This window comes from Microcaecilia unicolor, chromosome 6 (assembly GCF_901765095.1).
Source record: "Microcaecilia unicolor chromosome 6, aMicUni1.1, whole genome shotgun sequence".
NCBI classification, from domain to species: domain Eukaryota; kingdom Metazoa; phylum Chordata; class Amphibia; order Gymnophiona; family Siphonopidae; genus Microcaecilia; species Microcaecilia unicolor.
The window spans coordinates 321,854,131-321,875,581 of NC_044036.1; the positions used below are offsets into that span (position 1 = coordinate 321,854,131).

At 43.4% G+C, this 21,451-nt stretch overlaps 1 protein-coding gene across 1 annotated transcript in view; it reads left to right on the top strand.

Annotated features, from left to right (window-relative positions):
- Nucleotides 1-20,714, top strand: part of UTP18 (UTP18 small subunit processome component) — a 36,098-nt gene extending 15,384 nt beyond the window's left edge. Inside the window, exons 8-14 of the mRNA XM_030208364.1 lie at nucleotides 5,078-5,178; nucleotides 6,598-6,688; nucleotides 8,261-8,384; nucleotides 12,274-12,448; nucleotides 13,823-13,965; nucleotides 15,990-16,034; nucleotides 20,565-20,714. Coding sequence (XP_030064224.1) covers nucleotides 5,078-5,178; nucleotides 6,598-6,688; nucleotides 8,261-8,384; nucleotides 12,274-12,448; nucleotides 13,823-13,965; nucleotides 15,990-16,014 — 659 coding nt within the window. The 3' untranslated portion in view covers nucleotides 16,015-16,034; nucleotides 20,565-20,714. The remainder of the gene's footprint in view (nucleotides 1-5,077; nucleotides 5,179-6,597; nucleotides 6,689-8,260; nucleotides 8,385-12,273; nucleotides 12,449-13,822; nucleotides 13,966-15,989; nucleotides 16,035-20,564) is intronic.
- Nucleotides 20,715-21,451: the final 737 nt, after the last annotated feature.

A 21,451-nucleotide genomic window follows, 5' to 3' on the forward strand; every position in this document is an offset into this window, starting at 1 on the left:
AGAAGGTTATGAAGGATTTTATCATCTATCACCGGACACTTATTAGTTGCAAGTGACAATAGGCAACCAATGTAATACTAATATTTTAATTTCAAATTGAATTTGTTAATTTCAATTTCAGATAGCTCGTAATAATGTAGTGATTACTAATACAATTAATTTCATATTATATATGAAGCACAGTTGGTATATTTCCTAATCCATTTACATCAACCATGTGTAAAATTCACATACATTCTAGTACTCATGGTATATGTTATAATATATAATAAATTGGCCAGAACCTATTAGAAGGCAGAAAAGGAATATGGAAATGGGAGCTGGTCTCCCATATACCCCAATAACTGCAGTAGACTCTCATTTTGAAACTGAGGCCCTGATGCTTAGAAGCAAACACGGGTGCTAAAGGCCATTAGCATCGGACTAGCGTCTGCATTAGTGAGCGTAGAATGCTCAGAGGCTGTAGCGCGGGAAACAAGCTTGCCAAAGATTAGCGCAGATATTTCCTATTCCCTCCCAATGCTCGGAGAACAGCGCACAAAATAATGCTGCCCCTACTGCTGAAAAAATAACACCAGCTCAGAGAAGGCATTAGGATGTTTTAAGAGAGGATTTCACTTGATTCTTTCTTTAAAATCTGCTGTTTTTTTTTTTCTTTAATTTTGAAGCAAAAGGAAACCTGTCAACAGGGGTGTGCTGGTAAATTTTTAACAACGGGCTCTCTCTCCGGGCATAGCTGGCCCTGAAATTTGGAGGAGGGGGGAATACATGCCTCTCTCTCCCGTCCCTTGTGCGGGCATGCTAGGCATACCTTTGCCGAGCCCCACCAGCCAATAAATGGACTGCCACCATTCTCTGCTGCTTGTTTCTGGCTCTGAGCAGCATGATGGAACCTTCTTGCGCTTGCATGAAAAGTCCCAGCCTGATGCTGAGAGTCAGAAACAAGGAGCAGGGAGCAGCAGCAATTTACTTGGCTGGTGGGGACAGCATCACTGCCAGCAAAGTAAAAGAGAATTCAGGAGGGGGCCCAAGCCTACAATTTGGGAGTCAGTTGTTAGAATAGCCATGGGGAGGGCTACTTTAACAACCGGCTCCCAAAATTCTTAAAAACTTAACAAACGGCTCTTGGGAGCCCGTGAGAGCCCGCTCCAGCACACCACTGCCTGTCAAGCCCCTAAGCGCCAGTAATGAGAAACAAATGTGTGCGAGTCTGAGCAAACCCGAAAATGAAAACACACAGCACCTGTTTCTTGTGTTTAAATATAAGCCTTCCAAGTAAAAAAAAAAAAAAAAAGAAAGATTAAAAAGCTTATATTTAAAGGCACAGAAAACGGATGCCAATGCGTACTTCACTTCAGAGTTTGCCTGACGCATGAACAAAGGAGATGGGCTTACTGTGGGAGTTCTGAGCATCCCATGAATTCCAACCACTAATTTCTGCCTTTGTTCTACATTCTCAGTAGATTTCCATTCTTTTGGTTGCTCCTTTCTTTAAGCTAAAGCCCATCGGATCTGATGGGTATGCATATGGATTCACTGTTGTGATCTCCCGCAGTGCCTGGCCATGTCTCTCAGGCTCACATTCAGGATATGCATACTTTTCACAGCAGATAATTTTGCGTGCTGTGTAGCAGCCTTTATAGTTTTGCCAGCAGGGAGACTGGACTTTCTTCTGAATTTTATTGTGCACGTATAGTGATGTCCTGGGAAATATCTAAATTGAAAAATTAATTTCAATTGTGTTTCCGAATTCCTTAGTAATTTTATGTAGCCAGCAACAGGAGAGTCTAAGGAACTGTTATCAAAATTAGTTGAGTTTTTGAACATAAAGGACAAAGTATTTTAATTGCATGTCTCGCTATATTTCACTCATTCCACTTGCTCCTGCACCGACAGAAGACCCTTCGGAACCTGAATGAGTGACACATGGCCCGAAAAGACAATTCAAATGTGATTTTTTTTTTTTTTTTTTTGCTACTGTTGTTGTTTGAGCATGACTGAGTGTGTCTTGAATAAAAGCTTAGGGGGGGCCCTTTTACAAAGGCACGGGAGGGCCAACACGCCTACAGCGCGTGCCAAATCAGCACAACAGCCTGGCTAGCCTGTGAGCCAGCAGTAATTCTGAATTTGGCGCCTGCGCGCCGAATCCTGCAGTAGAAAATAATTTTCTATTTTCTACCGTAGGCCGCTTACTCGGCAATAAACAACTGTTGGCACACACTGTATGCGTACTGTGCGAGTAGCGTGTGAGACCTTACCACAAGGTCAGTGGGTGGTGGTAAGTTCTTGGGCCGAAAATGGACGCGCGCTGGTTTGTTTTAGTGTATGTCTATTTTCTGGCCCCATAAAAGGCTCTTTTTCCTAGAAAAGGTAAAAAAAAATGGTCCATTGTGCGCCCAAAAGTCACGCTTGCACTACCGCAGGCCACATTTTACCATGGCTTAGTAAAAGGACCCCTTAGTAAATCAGCGCTGTTGATATGCTTCTTCAGGGACAGTTTTAGACATGGTACCAAAAGTGAAAACCTAAGGAACTAGAATCATACATCGAATAGCCCAAAAAGGCAATTCTAAATATGTGCTTGAATGTGGTTAGTGACGGCCACCAACAGAGAGACACAGAGCACTTTTATTTTTAGAGAGGTACTTTTTTTTTTTTAATTTCATTTTTTTTTTTTTTGAAAAGATTGCATGGTCGGTTGTTGGTCGTTGCGGCGGCACCGTTGGGTCCTCCTGGAAAGTGCTGCCCTGCTGATTCCAACTGCGATAATGGCCTGATTGACTGTTTGTTAGCTGCCACTATGTGTCTACTGCTGTTTACCATTGAAGATGTCTGCGAGTGTGTGGGTCGCTGCACCAGTTGCCCTGGGAGCAGGAGTGGACGGTTGAGCGGATTTCACCTCTAGTTCCATCGTGCGAGGTCATCTTGGTGTGTCTGGCCGTCTTACATCTCTTCTATCCAGTCGAGGTTCAGCCAACTCCAAGGATTCAACGTATCCTCCTCACCGGCCTCCCACTTAGCCATCTATCCCCCCTTCAATCTGTTCAGAACTCTGCTGCACGTCTCATATTCCGCCAGAACCGATATACTCATATCACCCCTCTCCTCAGGTCACTTCACTGGCTTCCGATCAGATACCGCATTCAATTCAAGCTTCTCCTTACCTACAAATGCACTCAGTCTGCTGCTCCTCACTGTCTTTCTACCCTCATCTCCCCTTACGTTCCCACCCGTAACCTCCGTTCACAGGATAAATCCCTCCTCTCAGTACCCTTCTCCACCACCGCCAACTCCAGGCTCCGCTCATTCTGCCTCGCCTCATCCTATGCTTGGAACAACCTTCCTGAACCTTTACGCCAAGCCCCCTCCCTGCCCGTCTTCAAGTCTTTGCTTAAAGCCCACCTCTTCAATGCTGCGTTCGGCACCTAACCCTTACCGTTCAGTGAATCCAGACTGCCCCAATTTGACTGCCCCTATCGGACCGACTGTTCACTTGTCTATTAGATTGTAAGCTCTTTGAGCAGGGACTGTCTCTCTTTGTTAAATTGTACAGCGCTGCGTAACCCTGGTAGCGCTCTAGAAATGTTAAGTAGTAGTAAGTCCTTTCTATCAACGTGTATCTACGGACCATTTTAGACTCTCTTATCCTTCCCTATTTTCTTCTTCCCTGTCCCTTCTATTCTAACTAATTTAATTGTATTTGTGCCACCTCTGATCTGGCGGTAGCCTATCAGTGCATTGTAAGCCACTTTGAGTCTGCAAAACTGTGGGAAAAACGTGGGTTATAAATGTACAATAAATAGCTTTATTTTTTTATTCAGCTTCTTTTTTTTTTTTTAAGTTGTATTTCCTGGTGAGTTATATCCAGGTACAATTGGTATTTTTCCTGTCTTTTAGAGGGCTTACAACATAAGTGGCTGTAGTGATCATCCCAAGGCACAACAGTGGGAACTGAATAAGGCTTCCTTGGTTCTCAGCCAATGTGCTAACCATTATTAGACCAGTCTTCCATTCCAGCTGTAACAGACATTTGTCTGTCTTGAAGCTTACATACATGTCTTATTAGGTCTCCCTCTCCCTTTTCACTGCCTAGCCATCATGGCGGCTGACCTTGATTGAAATATTCTGACAAACTCCCTGAGCCCATACGCCAAGCCCCCTCCCTGCCCATCTTCAAAGCCTTGCTCAAAGCCCACCTCTTCAATGTCGCCTTCGGCACCTAACCACCATACCCCTATTCAGGAAACCTAGACTGCCCCAACTTGACATTTCGCCCATTAGATTGTAAGCTCCTTTGAGCAGGGACTCTCCTTTTTTGTTAATTTGTACAGCGCTGCGTAACCCTAGTAGCGCTCTAGAAATGTTAAGTAGTAGTAGCACTTCCCTTCAGAACCTGGTACTGGTGCACTGAAAAATGGACTTCACTAGTGTAGGCGTGCGCAGATCCATTTTTTCAGCGCACCTGTAAAAAAGGCCCTTTTTAATTTTTGCCGAAAATGGACGTGCGGCAAAATAAAAATTGGCGCGCGTCCATTTTTGGTCTGAGACCTTACCGCCACCCATTGACTTAGTGATAAGGTCTCACGCAGTAACCGTGCGGTAATCTACACGCGTAGAATGACGATTATCACCTGATTTCCATTGCACACCAGAAAATAAAAATTCTTTTTCGGTGCTCGTAGCGGGCGCGCATATAAAACAAAATTACCGCCCAGGCCACGCGGTAGCCGTGCACTAACTCCGAATGGACGCTCGTGTAGGCGCCTACGTGGCTTAGTAAAGGGCCCCCAAGTTCAGTTAGTGGAATCACTCCTCTGCCCACAAACAGAGCATTGATAGCATGAAAATACACTCACAAACGCCACCATATACCGGCACTGATAGGAAGTTCTTTTTAGTCATTTTATAATTAATATAATTATACATTTTTTTTAATGAATAGTGATTGGAAATTGGGAACTGTGTGTTTCTACATTGCTTAAAGTATTTGTTGTCAAAAGTTTGGTGGTTCAGAGGGGATTGATGTGATTCCACACTGTGTGCGCCATTCTTACTTCCTACAACTTCTTTCTTCAAGGATTGGAGGAAAGGTTCGTCAAGAAGTTTGAAATCTCTCCAGATGGGTTATTTCTGCTTCTTACTGGTACATCTGGATATTTGCACTTGCTGTCTATGAAGGTAAGACACTAGTACAAAAGAGCAACGAAACCTCACGGATAGTACTGCAGCAAAGGAAGGGGAGTGAGGTACAAGAAACAAAAGATTCAGGATACTGAAGAAAGCCACTTTATCAAAGAGACTCTACTAGGCTGTGTTTCGGAGATGACACCTGCATCAGGAGTCCCTCAACCTTCACAAAACCATGAAAATAAACCGCGTAAACATGATACATGTCAAAACAAATATGAATGACTTTGACTTTAGATATCCATTTTTTCGAACAGCTGTGTTGAGTCTCTTCAATAACGTGTATTGGATTTTTTGTTTGTTATACTTCACTCTTCTTCCTTTGCTGTCTATTAAGCCAACATTCATTATTTTTAAAAATTTTACTGTGGTGGGCTTCATTATGTTATGTGCCTCCTTCCTTTCCCCAGTGGGCTTCTTTATATGCAGAATAAAAAGCCTTGTGTTTTAGTAAGGGTCATTATTACTGCTTTAGAGAGACAAATAAATTTGGGTGGATTTCATTTCATGCTTGAAGATTGGTCCAGAAGGGAGTGAACATCCGAGCCCAGCCTGTGAGAATTTTCCCTCTTTCCCAGCTGCCTCCCCTTGTCCTTTTCTGTTATTGCTAAAACTTTGTGGTGATCATTTCAATTTCAGTCCATCTGAAGCAGAACTGTGAATTAACCTCCCAGCTTCTGACCTACAAGCTTTTCACCCCTCCCTTTCCAACTTTGATTTTTATTTTTTTTCAGTACATGCTTTGTTTTCATTCTGTTTGATCACTTCCTAAGTTGTGATTGGTGAATGTCAGTATAACCAAAAATGCTCAAGAAAAAAAACCTTAGGGCCCTGTTTACTAAGCTGCACTGTACGTGCGCTTGCGTTTTTAGCGTATGCTAATGCTGGAGACACCCATATATTTCTATGAGTGTCTATAGCATTAGCATGAGCTAAGAACACTAGTGCAACTTTAGTAAATAGGGCCTTTACAGGCTTTCTCAAAAAGAAATCTGCATGTGTTTGGCTGCTCTTGATAAAGGACTATATGATTGCAACATAATGATTATTTTTGTATGTGGTTTCTGTTTCCTAATTTGATATTATGTATTTGGAATATATCCTTGTTTTAATTTGGACATTGTATATTTTTCAGAATTCAAATTAACCGTCATAAAAGTGCTGTGCTTGTTGGGCATCATTGATTCAGTTGTGTAAATTATATAATTGCTTGGGGAGGGGGGTGTTGGTAGGAGGGGTTGTCCACCAGGCACCAGCTCGAGATGCTGCTTCTATTAACATGTGACTACATCATACCTGAGTCCAGTCTCCGTGAAGGGAAGGTTATGCAGCTCTTCTTTTTAAAAAAAAACTTTTCTAAAAATCCTCTTCCTGAAATGTCTTAATAAATGAGACGTTTTAACATTCTAGACAAAGGAGTTTATAGGAAGCATGAAAATAAATGGAAAGGCGATTGGGGCAGTTTTCTCTCCAGACGGCAGCAAAATCTATACAAACTCGGGTAAGATCCTAATCTGTTCCTATCTATTTCCTCCCCTTCCTCCAACCGTTGCAGGTTGCTGATGCCATGCTTTCCCAGCTGATTAGCTGTATGACGAGAGCAGCGTTTCAGAGCTGGTTCTCATGTTCTACCTCTAATCCTATTTATATTTTGCAAGCAAAGCTACCGGGTTGTTGCTTTTAAATCTTAAACTCTGACTGTCCTCAATCATAACCTTGTTGATTTTTAACAGTGCCTCTTCATATATTTCTTGAAACTACTTATTTGTCACGTGCTTGTATGTCTAGACTAGATGGTCCGACTCCCTTCTCATTGGAGCTTACTTTCTTTTTAAGTTAAACTCGTGCAGCGCTGTAGAGATATTAGCACTAAAGAAATAATAAACAATGGAAGTAGGTTTTCCAATTTCTTTACTTTTTTACTTATTGAGGTTTTTTGCTTATATTCTGGTCTTACTTTTTTGTTTTCATCAAGCTATAAAGCGTCAATATTGCTGTCCAAGCACAGGGTCTTCTTTCATCATTCCATTGCCTAAAATTTTAAGGGTCAAAGCAAGACTTAGTTTGGACAATGTCAGGATATACAGGTTTAAGATTCTGCTGGACACGGAGTGTTACTTATACCATATGTCCAAACACATGAGGTCATCGTACCTTGCCTTGAAGTCTGATGCATGGTTGTAAGTGTGTGTTATTTGTATGGATGCGTTCAGAATACTTAACCTCTTTAAAAAAACTGTAAATTATCAGCATTAAACACAATGAAAGTCCCTTTCTGCCGAGTTCTCAGTTTTCATAAAGGGAATGTTAATTGTATGTTAAGTTGGGTCAGCAAGCTTTGTTTGCCCCACATCTCTGCCATGTTATCTGCCATTTGGAAACCCAGTCTCACAAGGTCCTGTTGCACAAAGTCTATCGAGCTCAGCATCTTGGCACTGACAGTGTCCAATCGAGATCACACATAACTGGCAGGATTCAAAGGAATCTGTTTTCTATATTCTGATTTCTTTATTCCATCAATGTGATTGTTGTTGTATTATATTGTAAGCCACATTGAGCCTGCAAAAAGGTGGGAAAATGTGGGATATAAATGCAGCAAATAAATAAATCTCGGCATATAGGATGTGACATAAAAGATGTAACAGCTCCCGAAGATGATTTGAGACAGTCTGTAGACATTTATAGACCAGAGTAATAACCTTAAATTTCACACACTGTGTAGGTTGTCCCAGCCATCTTGGTTCTTTAGCTACTGTTACTATTATAATTTTAATAAGGTATAAATACAGTACAAATTTTATTCTTGATGAATCCTGGAAAAAGATGATAGAAGAAATGTCAGTAAAGTGTGTCTGGTAACCTGAAACTGGTTGTCATCTTTTTTTGATGGATAGATATGTTAGAGACACATTCTAATAATTTCTTCTATGTTATTTAATCTCAGATATTTTCTATCAAGTGCTTGGAATTTTTTTTTTTCTTTTATGGCGTACTCTTAACCTTGTTCGTACCGTGTCACCCATTTGTGGAAAAACAGCTGTAAGATGATGCAAACGTATTTGTATTTGTTCAGATGAAGGAGAAGTCTATGTTTGGGACGTGAAAAGCAGGCAGTGTTTGAACAGATTCACAGATGAAGGCTGTTTGCATGGAACGTGCATTGCAGTCTCTAAGAATGGGCAGTACGTAGCATGTGGGTAAGTGAAAGTAAGCCACACCACTGACATTTAAGAAGGTAATCGAATTAAGTTTGAGTAATTTAAGAATGCAATTCGTCTGAATGTATGTGTATTTATGCTCTGTATTTCTACAGGTATCTGTAGGTTGAAGAATCTATTCCCAGAAATTGAGCATTAAATTTTATTCACAGATCGTGCTTAATTTTCAGTATGATCTTAAGAATAGCCATACTGGGTCAGACCAATGGTTCATCTAGCCCAGTATCCTGCTTCCAACAGTAGCCAGTCCAGGTCACATGTACCTGGCAGAAACTCAATTAGTAGCAACATTCCATGCTGCCAATCCTGGGGCAAGCAGTGGCTTCCCCCATGTCCATCTCAAAGACAGACTATGCACTTTTTCTCCTGGAACTTGTCCGTACCTTTTTAAACCCAGATATGCTAACCGCTTTTACCACATCCTCCAGCAGTGAGTTCCAGAGCTTATCAATTCTTTGAGTGAAAAAAAATGTTTCCTCCTATTTGTTTTAAAAGTATTTCCACTTAATTTCATTGCGTGTCCCCCCCCCCCCCCCCCTGGTCTTTGTACTTTTTGAAAGAGTAAAAAATCGATTCACTTTTTACTTGTTCTGCACCGCTCAAGATTTTGTAGACCCAATCATATCCTCCCTCAGCCATCTCTTTTCCAAGATGAAGAACCCCAACCTCTTTAGCCCTTCCCCATAGGGAAAGAATTCATCCCTTTTATCATTGTGGTTGCTCTTTTTGAACCTTTTCTACTTCCACTATATATTTTTTGAGGTACAGCGACTTCCAGGAAATTCTTAAGGTCGCTTCTCCTTTTTCCACAAAGCAGACACTATACTTGTAGTTTCACAAGTGGTGCTTCTTCATCTCTGATTCTTTCCCTTGATGAAGCCGGGCAGTAGCAGACGTGGTGAAACATCTCTTCTCTCTTTTCGTCATGTACAGCCAAGTCTCGTGGTATCTCCTATTACGAGACTTGGCCCCACACGGTAAGAGGAGAGAATAGATGTTTCAGCATATTTGCTACTGCCTGCATTTTTTTGGGGGGGAAGGGGGAGGAATCAGGAAAAGCACAGCAACACTTCTGAAAATACTAGTAAGTGCAGTGTCTGCCGTGCTGACCTCTGGGGGCAGGAGGGGTAAAAGGAGATGCTGAACACGGGGAACAAGGTCCTTAGAATCTATGGCCAGGGGCTGAAGATGGAGGAGTGGCCTAGTGGTTAGGGTGGTGGACTTTGGTCCAGGGGAACTGAGTTCGATTCCCACTTCAGGCACAGGCAGCTCCTTGTGGCTCTGGGCAAGTCACTTAACCTTCCATTGCCCCATGTAAGCCGCATTGAGCCTGCCATGAGTGGGACAGCGCGGGGTACAAATGTAACAAAAAAAAAAAAAAACGTCTTGTGAGCTGTAACTGTGCAGCCTTTTTCTCGTTCTCTTCATCTAGAAATGCATCAGCCAAACATGTATATATCTTTCAGACAACATTGCAAGTTCTGTGTTGTAGTCCCATAGGACAATAAGGATATACTTTTAGGGGTTTATTTTTGTTTTAAAGGCTGCAGATAAGATTTGGTTTTCACTTGTCCCTTTTACTAAGCTGCGCCAAAAATTGGCCTTGGTGTTTCCTTGCGTGGGTTTCTCTTGCATACTAAGGTCATTTTTACCACAGTCATAAAAATGGTGTTTTTTTTTATTAATTAATGACCATGTTGTCATTAGCACATGGTCACTAAAAAAAATTTAGCTTATGTGCACTTACTGGTATCCATTTTCTAGGTGATAAGGGCAGCTTAGTAAAAGGCCCCCTAGGTTAGTTTTCAGTGTTAATGTTTTTCTAATTTCTGGGTATGTTCCCCCCCCCCCCCCCCCCCCCCCAGCTAGTTTCACACATTCATTTTAATAGGGAATTTTTAGTGTGCCCTAAATTGATTTAGGGAGCACTAAGGGGACCTTTTACTAAGCTGCGTTAGGCACTAACACACACCTAACACATCTTACAAGGGCTTACAGTGGGACACGCTCAGGCATCCTGTGGTAAATATTGACATCTGCATGCACAAAGCATGCGCCAAAGAACTTTAAAATTTTTTTTACGTGGAGGGTCATGTCGGCAGCAGACAGGTGGGCATTTCTGTGCTAATCACCATATGGTTCCTGTATAGACAGCTTTTGGCCATTAGAGCATATTGAGCTTCTGTGAGGGGAACAGGGACTCTCTGTGAAGGGGTACTTGGTCCGAAATCAGGTGCACTTCGGCATTTGAAAGTTAGAACCACAATGTATCTTCCCCATCTTTTTTTTTTTTTTTAACATTTTTTTACAGTTGCTTGCAGAATAGGGAGGCTGTAGATCTGTAGGTAAATAGATGGTAGGTAAACAGTTAAAGACACGATGAGATGTTGCCTTTTTGTATTGTGGATTCGTCTTATATAACCCACCTCAGAAGGGAGAGAATAGGATATGATGGGTTTGCCTCATGATTATTTATATCGTGGCGGGACTTCAGTGGAAAGGATGTTGTAAAAGGGCTGACTCAGGACTAATATCATACTAACCAGCTTGGCCCATCCAGTTCTGCCCAGTTAATGTGGTCCATACAGCTGAAGATATCTCAGCTGCCAACCAAAGAAGCTTGACCACTTGTAAGATGTAGATTAAAAGTGAGCTAACATTTTGCTGCTGCTGGGTGTTGGCTTGTGTACTTTGCATAATCCAGGCTGGAAGAGAAAGGGAAATGGGGCTTAATATACCGCCTTTCTGTGGTATTTTGCAACTACATTCAAAGCGGTTTACATATATACAGGTACTTATTTTGTATCTGGGGCAATGGAGGGTTAAGTGACTTGCCCAGAGTCAAAAGAAGCTGCAGTGGGAATCGAACCCAGTTCCCCAGGATCAAAGTCCGCTGCACTAACCACTAGGCTACTCCTCCACCAGTGTTCCCCTAACCCCTAAGACCAGCTGACATCTTACCATCAGAAAACATTTCTCAATGGCTTCCCTGGGCTTGAGGGTGGGAGGAAAAAGGTGTGTAGTCTAAAATATAATGCACTAATAAAATTAGAGTCTGGAGATCCTTTGTGAGGAAGCCAGAGATCTGAGGCCTGCTGCAATGTACCAGTAAGTAAACAAAGACTTGAAATCTCCTGTTCCTTGCCATCCTAGTCTGTGTTTCCATGCTCACTGCTTTACAGTAAAAACATTAACATCTGAAAATGTTAAAATATCAATCTTGATCTATGGACATAACCAGTGCTGTATTGGAAAGGTTGAATATGAGGGAGGGGAAAATTGGAAAGTCATATATGGGATATATGTGATGGTTCTGTCAGTGTTTTTTTTTTTTTTTTTCCCCCATATGAACACTTTGGTCCAATTTTGCATGGAGTAATACAAGAAGCTTGACAAATGAAATAGTCTATTTATTGAGATGGACATGGAGGAAGCCACTGCTTATCCTGGGATTGGTAGCATGGAATGTCGCTACTATTTGGGTTTCTACCAGGTATTTGAGACCTGGATTGGCTCCTGTTGGAATCAGGATACTGGGCTAGATGGACCATTGGTCTTGACCCACTATGGCTATTCTTATGTTCATAATGCAGAGGACTATTACTTGTCCCGGGATTGGAGAAATTGGAATGTTGCTACCCTGAGTTTCTGCCTGGAATCTTGTCACTCTTTAGGATTCCAGAATCTTGCTATTCTTTGAGGTTCTACATGGAATGTTGCTACTATTTAGGGTTCTGCCAGATATTTGAGACCTGGATTGACTCCTGTTGGAAACGGGGTACTGGGCTAGATGGACCATTGGTCTGACCCAGTATGACTATTCTTAATTATAATTTATTGCGTTTTATTTGTGTCTCTCCCCACCCAGCTCAAGCTCTGGTGTCGTGAATGTGTACCCACACGACGTCTGCCTTCGTGAATCCTGTCCCAAACCAGTGAAAGCTATAATGAACTTGGTTACAGCCGCCACCTCATTGGCTTTCAATTCTACCACAGAAATTCTGGCCGTGGCTTCTAACGCGGCTGATGATGCTGTCAAATTGGTAAGTGACCCCCCCCTGACTGTTGCTTCAGGGTGGAGCCTTATGGAAATAGTTAGTTTAGGCCAGTGTTAAACACAAGGGAAATGCTTTTTTTTTTTTTTTACCAAATTCTCAACTTCCATAAAAGGAATAGTTACCTTTTATATTAAGTGTGAGGCAGACTCCAAGGATGTGCTGCCTTTGATCATTAAACACGTGAATAAGTTGGGCTTATGGAACTTGTATAGTGTCTAAAAGCAGGTGGCACCTTACAGAGTAATCATTTTATTCAGGCACAAGCTTTGAAACACCTGACAGTGGACTCTGGTCCGTGAAAGCTCATGCCTGAATAAATTGGTTAGCTTATAACGGGTTCTCAGTCCAGTCCTTGGGACACACCTAGCCAGTTAGGTTTTCAGGATATCCACAATGACTATGCACAAGATGGATTTACATGGAATGGAGCTGGCACATGCAAATTCATCTCATGCATATTTATTGTGGGTATTCTGAAAACCTGACTGGCTAGGTGTCTAGAGGCCTGGATTGAGAACCCCTGGTCTGTAAAGTGCTACTTGAAAAAAAATTTTCCAAGCAGAAGCTCACTGTGAGAGTGGTCCTGCACTTCGTAGTAGAGAAAAAGTGCTGTGGGCCACGGATGAAACTAGGAGGCACAGAGTCTTGAGTAGAAGGAAGCAGAGTTCATTCAAGGACCCGACACCGCCTGTGTTTCAGCATAGTGCCTCTGTCATGGGTCTACACGTACAAGCAAAATATACAGCAAATTTATACACACAATAAAAAGCTCAAATTTTGAAACAATAAAATGATTAAAAATGAGCACAGATACCATATGGTGGTCTTGAAAACACAATGGCTTCCTATGGTTAGGTCTAAGAACCTGGGAACATATCAAATCCATCCCCTTTCCTTTTTACTTAGCAAAATGACATATCTGTGTTTTTGTTATTGTTGTTACTTATGTTTTTATGTTTTGTCAGCTTTGATTTGTGCCATTAAATTTTACAGTTCATTTAATCCAGATATGTTTGTAATTCAAACTACTCTGAAACATGGGCCTTGTTGAGTCCTTGAATAAACTCTTCTTCTTTCCACTCAAGACTCTGTCTCCTAGTTTCATTTGTGGCCCACTGCACTTTTTCTCTGTGTTGTTTTATTGTTGTTGCTGTTTCCCTATTGTCTGTCGATTCCTAAACATCATGAAGCATTAAAAAAAAATGCAAATACAGAGAAATATTTGATTTGTGTTTAAATGCAGTGATTATGCATCGTCAGAACTGCATAAAATAAGGTGCTGATATTTTGTCCCATGGAAGAATTCTTCAGGGTTTGGGATGTATTAGATGCTGACAGGAATTTTCTTTTCATTGATAGGTACACATCCCATCATTTCATGTGTTCTCAAACTTTCCGGTGTTCAGAAAGAAGACCATTTATCTCGCACAGTGTATGGATTTCTCTCCAAGAAGTGGCTTTTTCTCTATAGCAACCAACAAAGGCAAAGCTTTGCTGTACAGGTAGGGTTGGTGTACAATGAAGGTGAATGTAAGGGAAGGAGTTTGTACATTTTGGTTCCTGTTCTATTCCCAAGGCACCTGGGTGGGATGAATAACTTTTTTAACAGTTCTGCTTCTTAGCTATTGTGGGTCCTGCTGGGAGTGTACTTAGTGGTCATCTGCTTGAACAGGGGCGGACTGACCATTCGGAAACCGGGCAATGCCTGAGGGCCCAGAAGGCTGTAGGGGGCCCAGAGGATCTGACCAGATGCACACTACAGCCCACCCCGGTCCTACCTTTAAAGGGGGGACATATTCTTTCCTGCCCGTTGTGCTGCTGCTATTCCCCCTGCCCGGCACTGCTGTCGTGATAACGAAGGTTCCTGGATGCTCCTCAATACACATATAAGATGTACAAGATAAGTTATTCTGATAATTTAACAGTGGCAGTCTAAACAGATATCTTCCTACTGTTATAAGTGTGTGCCCTAAGTACTTTTCACATTAATATTTATTTTCACCAAAATTTGGATGGAGGGGGTGGTCAATGATTAAAGACTGCTATGGCTGACAGACAAGAGTACTTTGTCATATATACAGCCAAATGATAATATATGAGACATCCCCAAAATTCATTTTGTATTGTACTGTGTGACACTCACTTTTCTACTTTTTATTTTTTGCACATGTTTGCTGAGTTTTGATAACATAATAAGTAGAACGCCTAATTTTTTTGACAGTACTTTAAAAATGGCAGCCGAGACTCCCTGTGGAAGTCTCGTGAGACTGTTGAGACCCGCGGCTGCCGTTTTGGAAACATGGTGATGTCTGCAGGCGGGGGAATAGTGACAGCGCAGTGAGCAGGAAAGAACATGCTCCCCCCGCAGAGATCACTAAACCACCAGGGCCCTTCAGGTAGGATTGGGGCAGCGGGGGTGTTGGCTGTGGCGGTAGGGGGAGCAGCATCACAGCGGTAGGGGGTGTGTTGGGCAGCAGCTGGGCGGGGCCCCCAGACCACTCTCAGTCCACCCCTGCGCTTAAATATATCAATTCTGATGTCTGTTTAGCTCCAGGCACACACAAGGAAAGTGCAAAAGCATATCTACACCAGTGGTAGAGCTGGGATTGATTTTTGGTAGTGCCCGAGCTTATCATGGGTTGGCACAAAGCAATACAGATGCTGACACCACCTTCCAGTTCTTCTTTCTTTGGTCCATACTATTGCCACTGACTGGGCCTTATATCCCGGCCTACCCTTTGTTATGCCCCTAGTCTAATTTTGTTTGTGAGGGTGGGGGAGGGAGGGAGGGAACTGGCATTTTCCTGGTGCTCCGTTTGTGCTTGCCTCAAGTCAGAACCAGGGCTAGGATTTGGCCCCATGAGCCTTCATTCACAATTACCTGGAATTTTAACCCTTTCTAACTCATTCAGCTCAGTCATCACGGCGATAGTCCTTGGCTGGAGTTCATGTCTCAGGGCTCCTTCTAGAACAGGGGTGGGTAACTACAGTCCTCGAGGGCCACAACCCAGTTGGGTTTTCAAGATTTCCACAGTGAATATGCTCCAGATCTGTGTGATTTGCACGTATTGCTTCCTTTGAATATAATCTTATGCATGTTCATTGTGGAAAGCTTGAAAACCCGACTGGGTCATGGCCCTCGAGGACCATGGTTGCCCATCCCTGTTCTAGAACCTACTGTCTTGGACCATAAATCCAGCCACTAGGTGTTACTGTTGCATGAGGGCTCTTACTCCCTCCCTTCCTTCCCCCATGGCTTAGCTGCATCTCAAATCTCTGCTGGCCTGGGTTGCAAAAGAGCCGAGCTGGGAATCAAACCCAGGGCTTCCATGTTACAGTGCATAGTACTACCATTTACCTACCAGGTCACACTCTCTCTGTTATCTCCTCCATTTACTGCATGAAGCAAAACTGTTGAAAAAGGTTCTTTAACACTGGTTCCTCCTGACTTTGGTGAATGAATAGGAAATATATTGTAAAATTTCAGTTTTACTAAAGGAAAGCTTCTTCTTTCTCTCTCTCTCAGGCTCAAACATTACTCTGACTTCTAGCAGTAGGATTGTTATCTAAGGTAAGCTATATATGACATCTCTTGCCTTGATCAATCACAATACTTTTTGAAAAAGCGCTCTTTGCAGTGAGGCTTTCATTATTTTGTAGGTCCTTAAGGTAGTATTTTGACATGGCATCACTCTCTGTTAATTAAATAACTTAAGTCTATTACCAGATAGTTCTAATTGAACTTATATATGGAAATATGGAATTTACATTATTTCATAATGTACATATTATACAATCTATAGTGAGTCTTTTAGTAACGATTAGCTCGAGTTATTTGCAGCAGGGCCCATAGGAATAAAATGAGCCCTGCTGCAGATAACTTGAGCTAAGCTTTAGTAAAAGACCCCCATAGGTACCCTTTTACTAAGCTGCGTAAGCGTCTACACGCACCCAACGCGTGCCAAAATTGAGTTACCGCCTGGCTACTGCGTGGCTCTTGCGGTGATTTAATTTTTGGCGCACAGCCAATACACGCATCCAAAAAATAATTTTTATTTTCGGACACGCGTATCAGACGTGCTCAGTGGCATTTGACGCGCGTACATCATTACTGCCTGGTGATCGCATGAGATTTTACCGCTAGGTCAGTGGCTGGCGGTAAGGTCCCAGACCCAAAATGGACACGCGGCAATCTTCATTTTGCTGCACGTTAATTTTCAGCAAAAATTTTAAAAAGGGCATTTTTTTTACAGGCGCGCTGAAAAATGATTCTGCTTGCGCCCAAAATACGTGTCTACACTACCGCAGGCCATTTTTCAGTGCACCACATAGAATTTTTAAAGGAAATAAGTAGAATAATACAAAGTGGATTACAACAAGAAAACCTTAGTAGTATATACGAGTACAAATACAATAATAATCCTTCAAGCAATTATATCGTTGAAAAATAAGATATCAGTTTTGAAAGCAAATATGTTTTAAAGTCTTTTGGAATATTCCAAACCCGGCTCCTTGAAAGGGAAAAAAAAAAAAATTCTATTTGCCTCTTATTTCAAACTCTTTTCATTACTCATTTGCCTCCCCTTGTTCCTTCTCACCCAATACTTGCCCTTATTGTCTTGTCTGTCTGTATTACTTTAGATTGTAAGCTCTATTGAGCAGGGACTGTCTCTCTGTGTCAGGTGTTCAGCGCTGCGTGCGTCTGGTAGCGCTATATAAATGCTACTAATAATAATTACTGGAAAGTTATTTCATTTTTTTTAATTTTACACTTTGTGGACTTTTTTTTTTTAATTCCAAGTCTTAATTACTCCTTCAGAATTAAGGCCATGAAAAGATTTAAACATTTAGGGGTCTTTTACGAATGTGCACTGCTTATTTAAAATTCTATTCCACATAATCCTACAACTCTTATTTATATATATATATATATATATATATATATATATATATATATATATATATATATATATATATATATATATATATATCAAACCTATAAATGGCAAGTGACCGACTCACCTGCAAATGCGCAGTAGAGACTTCCCTCTCTGTCCCGCCCCCGCATCAAGACGTGATGACGGGGGAGGGGGGCGGGACAGAGAGGGAAACTGCGCGGAAGGGGAGGGAGGGAACCGCTGACGTCGCTACCGCTCCCCCCCCCCAAGGTAGCCGCTACCGCCCCACCCCCCCCGGAGTCGCCACCACGCCCCCTTCACCCGGCCCGGGCCCTCTCTTCGTTATTCAACTTACTGCAGCGCCAAAACAGCAGCAAGCAGCAGCTCCCGTTGGCCTTCCTTCACTGCCTGTGCCCCGCCCTCGCCGACGTGACGTCACACGAGGGCGAGGCATAGGCAGTGAAGGAAGGCCAACGGGAGCTGCTGCTTGCTGCTGTTTCGGCGCTGCAGTAAGTTGAATAACGAAGAGAGGGCCCGGGCCGGGTGAAGGGGGGGGTGGTGGCGACTCCGGGGGGGGTGGGGGGGTAGCGGCTACCTTGGGGGGGGAGGGGACATGGGAGGTCTCAGAAGGAGGGGGGCCTTGGAGCTGGGAGGGCTGGACTGAAGGGGGCCTTCCAGCTGGCTGAGAAGAAGGGAGGGGGGCCTTGGAACTGGGAGGGAGGGAGGGAGGGAAGGGGGCCTTGGGAGCTGGGGGGCCTTGGGAGCTGGGGGGGCCTGGGGCCTTGGAACTGGGAGGGAGGGAGGGCGGGGGGACCTTGCAGCTGGGAAGGGGGGAGGACTGGAGCCTTGGAGCTGGGAGGGAGGGCAGGGGGGGCCCTTACAGTTGTGAGGGAGAGCAGGGGGCCTTGGAACTGGGAGGGAGGGAGGGAAGGGGGCCTTGGGAGCTGGGGGGGCCTGGGGCCTTGGAACTGGGAGGGGGAGGGCGGGGGGCTTGCAGCTGGGAAGGGGGGAGGACTGGAGCCTTGGAGCTGGGAGGGAGAGCAGGGGGCCTTGGAACTGGGAGGGAGGGAAGGGGGCCTTGGGAGCTGGGGGGAGGGCCTGGGGCCTTGGAACTGGGAGGGAGGGAGGGAGGGAAGGGCGCCTTGGGAGCTGGAGGGGAGGGCTTGGGGCCTTGGAACTGGGAGGGAGGGAGGGCAGGCAGGGGGCCTTGCAGCTGGGAAGGGGGAGGACTGGAGCCTTGGAGCTGGGAGGGAGGGCAGGGGGGCCCTTACAGTTGTGAGGGAAAGCAGGGGGCCTTGGAACTGGGAGGGAGGGAGGGAAGGGCACCTTGGGAGCTGGGGAGCGCCTGGGGCCTTGGAACTGGGAGGGAGGGAGGGCGGGGGGCCTTGCAGCTGGGAAGGGGGGAGGACTGGAGCCTTGGAGCTGGGAGGGAGGGCAGGGGGGCTGTTACAGTTGTGAGGGAGAGCAGGGGGCCTTGGAACTGGGAGGGAGGGAGGGAAGGGGGCCTTGGGAGCTGGGGGGGGAGGGCCTGGAGCCTTGGAACTGGGAGGGAGTGCAGGGGGCCTTGGGAGCTGGGGGGGGAGGGCCTGGGGCCTTGGAACTGGGAGGGAGGGACAGAGGGGGCCTTGGAGTTGGCAGGGAAGGAGGATGGCAGGGGGCCTTGCAGCTGCAACGGGAGGGGGGCCTTGGGAAAAAAAACATTCCAATACGCGCCCGTTTTAACGGGCTTAACGGCTAGTATATATATAAAATGTAATTTTTAAAAGAAGACATACTCGTTAGCGCACTTTAGCAAAAGAATTAACCGGAAGCCAATGCAAGGATTTCAACAAAGGAGAAGTGCTCTCGAATTTGCCCAGTTCCATGTACCGAGGAGCCACCTAGGTTTAGGTGACAGAAGGCTGCGTAAATGACCTCTCATAGAATACCGACTAGTGGAAAAGCGCACACCATGAGTTGATGGATGGAGTTTGGGCCAGGTACACATGTAAATTAAAGACTATTATTTTATTTATTCATTCCTGACATTTATACCCTCCCCCCATTAGCCCGAAATAGACTCAAGTTCAATTCGGCTTACAAACAATAAAGTGAATAAAACATAATAATGTACCGAAAATAACACAAATTACAATAAGTTCAAGAAGCAAATTAATATATGTGCAGTAAGTAACCAGGGATTTAGACTACCTCAAGGACAAACAAATAAGGGTGGATAGGTGAGAGCATAATTAGGCAGGACTAGATGGGAAACGAAATTAAGAAAAGGGTGTGGGTAAAATTCAAATAGAGTTTTTTGTGTTCAGAAAGGCCAGACTGAAGAAGTGTGTGTTTAGAAATTAGGTAATCTGTAAACTTGATTGATTTAGGAAGAGAATTCCAAATTTTGGTGCCTTGATAGGAGACAAGAGCAGAATGAATTGTTTTATATATCACATTCTTACAGATAAGACAAGGTATTCTCTAGATGATGAAACAGCATTATGAGGGGGTAATTCAGTAACATTATTCATATATGATGGGCTTGATCAAACAGAATTTGGTGAATGAAAACGCATAATTTGAAAGAGATTCTATCTCTTATTGGTAACCAATGTAGCTCATATAAAAGAGGAGTGGCTTTGGCGAAGTGAGGAGATCTACATATAAGACGAGCAGGAGTAATTTGAGCTGTTTGTAATTTGTTGAGAAGTACTATGATTTATGTGCCTACGTGCTTGTATCTAGGTTCGAGCGTTAAGTGCTCGTGTCTTGATGTGTGCGCGTGGGTGATTTTGTGCCAACCTTTCTATATTTCCACGATTGAAGTTTAATCTTATACCTTTTTACTTCTCAGCACGAAAATGAACTTTCTTTACCTGAATATCTAATCCACTCTGTCACCTCCATCTTAACTGTGTATTCTCTCTTTTCTGGAATTGGTGATCACCATTACAGAACAATGTAAGCCACATTGAGCCTGCAAATAGATGGGAAAATGTGGGCTATAAATGCTACAAATAAATAAATTATTGAATAGGCTTAAAATAGGTTCCATGACTACTGCCTATACTTGCTGCCCTGTTATAGAATTACCCTCAATTGTGGTGAATATTGCAGTGCAGGTCAGAGCGTCTTTTATCGACAGTGATCTATGCAGGGGGATGACCCTCCACCCATCCAGATGCCAGTTAAAATGTTATCTATATATTTTTTTCCTCTAGACTTTTAATGAATGATGATACTTGGAACGTCTTGATCTGTCCGCAAGAATATTTTCTCGTTGAGCAGTTTGTTCTACTGAAGCTGAAAAGCAACGTGGAAAATATTATATTTTTGTTTTTTACAAATTTATTAAACACACTGAAAATCGGCGACCATAAAGTGTGTGGGTTTTTTTTTCTTCAGAAATGTGGATACTGATAGTTAACTGAACTATTTGGAAAGCTGATTCTCCAAGGACAAGTAGGAGTGTGAATTCTCATGTATGGGTGACATCACTGGCAGATCTTTCAAATACAATGAGGCCCTTTTAGTAAGCTGCGTAGGAGCCTACGTGTGCCCAACGTGTTTCAGTTTTGAGTTACCGCCGGCTACCGCATGGCCCTTGTGGCAATTGACTCGCATCCGCTACGTGCATCGGAAAATATTTTTATTTTCTGTCTCGCAGGCGGTAATTGGCATTTTACGATCATAGACCATTACCGCGTGAGACCTTACCTCTAGGTCAGTGGCTGATGGTAAGGTCTCAGACCCAAAATGGACAAGTGGCAATTTTCATTAAAAAAAAAAAAAAAAAAAAGGCATTTTTTTTACAGGTGCGCTGAAAAATGATTCTGCATTCACCCAAAACACGTGTGTACACGACTTGCAGGCCATTTTTCAGTTTGCCTTTGTACAAGGGCCCCATTGTTTTAAATCCAAAGGCAACTAACTCTCTGTTCTCTCGATTTAGTTCTTCTCATGGTTGTCTTTGGATTGAGAACATTGTATTTGAAAGATTTGGTCACTACGTATGAAAATAATCATGGGGAATGGACCCACTGGAATACTGTAATGGAGATAAGTGGATATGAAGACAAAATAACTGAGAGATGTTGGACACTTATCA